The 2,472-nt window shown below is 43.9% G+C and overlaps 1 protein-coding gene across 1 annotated transcript; it reads left to right on the forward strand.

Annotated features, from left to right (window-relative positions):
- The first annotated feature begins 888 nt into the window (after positions 1–888).
- On the forward strand, positions 889–1,368 carry LOC131291100 (SUMO-conjugating enzyme UBC9-like). The gene has a single exon (XM_058320291.1). The coding sequence runs from the start codon at positions 889–891 to the stop codon at positions 1,366–1,368; it is 480 nt and encodes a 159-aa protein (XP_058176274.1).
- Positions 1,369–2,472: the final 1,104 nt, after the last annotated feature.

Consider the following 2,472-nt stretch of genomic DNA (forward strand, 5'->3'; position numbering starts at 1 on the left):
TCTAAGCGTTAAGGACCGGCAACTAAGGCCATATGTCCTGGTGGCCAAGCTTTGCAGCACTGGAAAACAACCTGGTGTGCTGTCAACGCTATCAGTGGATACCCGCCTCATCCTACTGTAAACAAACAATGTAAACAAACTTTACACCACGCTTTGCTGTAAGTACGGAGGAACTGGCAAACGCGCCGATCGTAAAGCGTTGTGACACCACGAATTATGCGGATGTCCAAATATTAACAACCCACACAACACGTATGCATGTAAATCGAATATCAACTTGAAATAATCGTACTTCTATGCAATATGATTGAATCGTAGATGATGCAAAAATAATACCTATACGTACAAAAGTGGAGGCGCTAACCGTACATTGTTCAAAATGTATATGTTTAGTCGTATATTTTCTAAGTCGGCATCATATACGATTTACGATATACATCAGCCAGACATTGCTCGTTTATCTATACGTATGCATAAAGAAAATCGTATTACATTCTTAATCGGCATCATATGGAACAAAGAATATACATTGCTCGTACATTGTCTATGCTTACTGCGATTCCGATTCGAAAAATACTAATATGTGATTCAATTTATTCAACTTAATACGACTTCGTGTTGTGTGGGAAGTAATCTACACTTTTTTTTCTTGTGATCCTCGGCTACCATATCCGCCGTTTCTATATTCGACTTGCAAAAAATCGCTGGGATTTCTATATTTTACAAACAACAAACATATATATTTTACAAACAAGCCCCAATCTGGTAATCGGTTGAGCCTAACCTTGTACTTAAAGACCTTGGTTGACGTTACACCCACCTCGTAATGACATCTGTTGTAAACAGCATTACAAGAAGCTGTTGTGCAAGTAGTTCGTGTAGATCAGCATGTCTGAAACCGCAGTTACACGTTTAACTGAAGAGAGAAAAGCTTGGCGCCGGGACCATCCCTTTGGCTTTGTGGCCAGGCCGGTGAAAAATAGAGACGGTTCCCAGGACCTGATGGTATGGGAATGTGTTATCCCCGGAAAGACGCGAACGCCATGGCAAGGTGGTTCTTATAAACTGAGGATGTATTTCAACGATGACTACCCTCTCAGCCCCCCGCTATGCATGTTTGAACCTCCCCTGTTCCATCCGAACGTGTTCCCGTCCGGAAAAGTGGCTTTATCAACGTTGGACAAAGAAAAGGATTGGCATCCGGCGATGACCATTAAACAGCTTCTACTGGGAATACAGCGTTTGCTGACCGAACCAAACTTCAAAGATCCTGCACACCCGGAAGCCTACACCGTCTACCGCCGAGGCCGTCTGATGTATAAAGAGCGCATACGAGAACAAGCACGCGCCATGGCAGACAGATTTTAAGCTGCACTTTCGGCGACCACTTCCATCGAAGCTGATGACCGGGAGGATGAGCTGCCTTGTATGTATGAATCAGTCAAATTTCACGCGAGAAATGTGAATTAAGTATAGCGCATGTTTATTCATCTATTTATTCAATTAAAATCTGTAGTTTTACATCCACTAGTTTAAGTTTGTTGAATCTTAACTATAGACGAGGCATTTTTCGTTTACCATGAACCATACCTACTCGAAATAAGGAAGGTAAGCAATAGCAGAATGTTTTTGTGTTTTTTGTTGACAACAACGCTTCAAGTTCGAAGTTTGATTATCGATAGGAACATCATTTGCGCACAAGAAACGATGTTATAGTGGGGATACTATATGTTATTGAGATGTTTCCCAGTTGGAAGTTAAGACTGAACTTCCTTGCATGCTGGCGTTTACCTCTTGGTATACAGATGCACAGCTTGCGTTGATTTATAATACTTAACTTATTGCGATATTGTTAGGTACACTACAATGTGTTTTGCAAAGTTGGAAGATTACTCTCCTAACCGAGTGCAAAGTTCTGCGGTGAGGTTACACAATTTCCCTTGCTATTTGTCATATTCCCTTACATGATTGTAAAGTTCCCCGGTGCGTCTGTGTCGATGAAAATTTTCCCTCTAACACTTGAATTATTCCATTATACAGATCGAAACCCTATAAAGCTCCAGGTATTGGAAGCAGCGATGCCGGAGGTGGTTGGACATTCGCCAAAATAGCCGCTGCAGGTGACACTTTGCACTTGACTCGCGGGCATCTCTCGGGCCCGGGGTTTTCGACGAAAAGTTTGGTGTGCAAGCGACAGCAGCCCTGCCCGTTCCCCGTTGCCATCTCACCAGCGAACGGAAGGGCACGGTTTGGCAGGATGACAAATTAACTTCGCCGAAATGGTAGGGGATGCCGTTCGGGATGGCCGAACCGGAACGGTGGTTCGCGCCCGCCACCCGTCACTCAATCAGCTCGATGGAAAATCCTTGTACCTCCACACATGAGAACAACGACGACGACCTAACGTTGAACAATGCTCCTTTCGCAGCCGAGCAGGCGTGAGGGTTCGGATAGTTTTTGTCACCACAGCAC

Source organism: Anopheles ziemanni, chromosome X (genome assembly GCF_943734765.1).
Source record: "Anopheles ziemanni chromosome X, idAnoZiCoDA_A2_x.2, whole genome shotgun sequence".
Lineage (NCBI taxonomy): Eukaryota > Metazoa > Arthropoda > Insecta > Diptera > Culicidae > Anopheles > Anopheles ziemanni.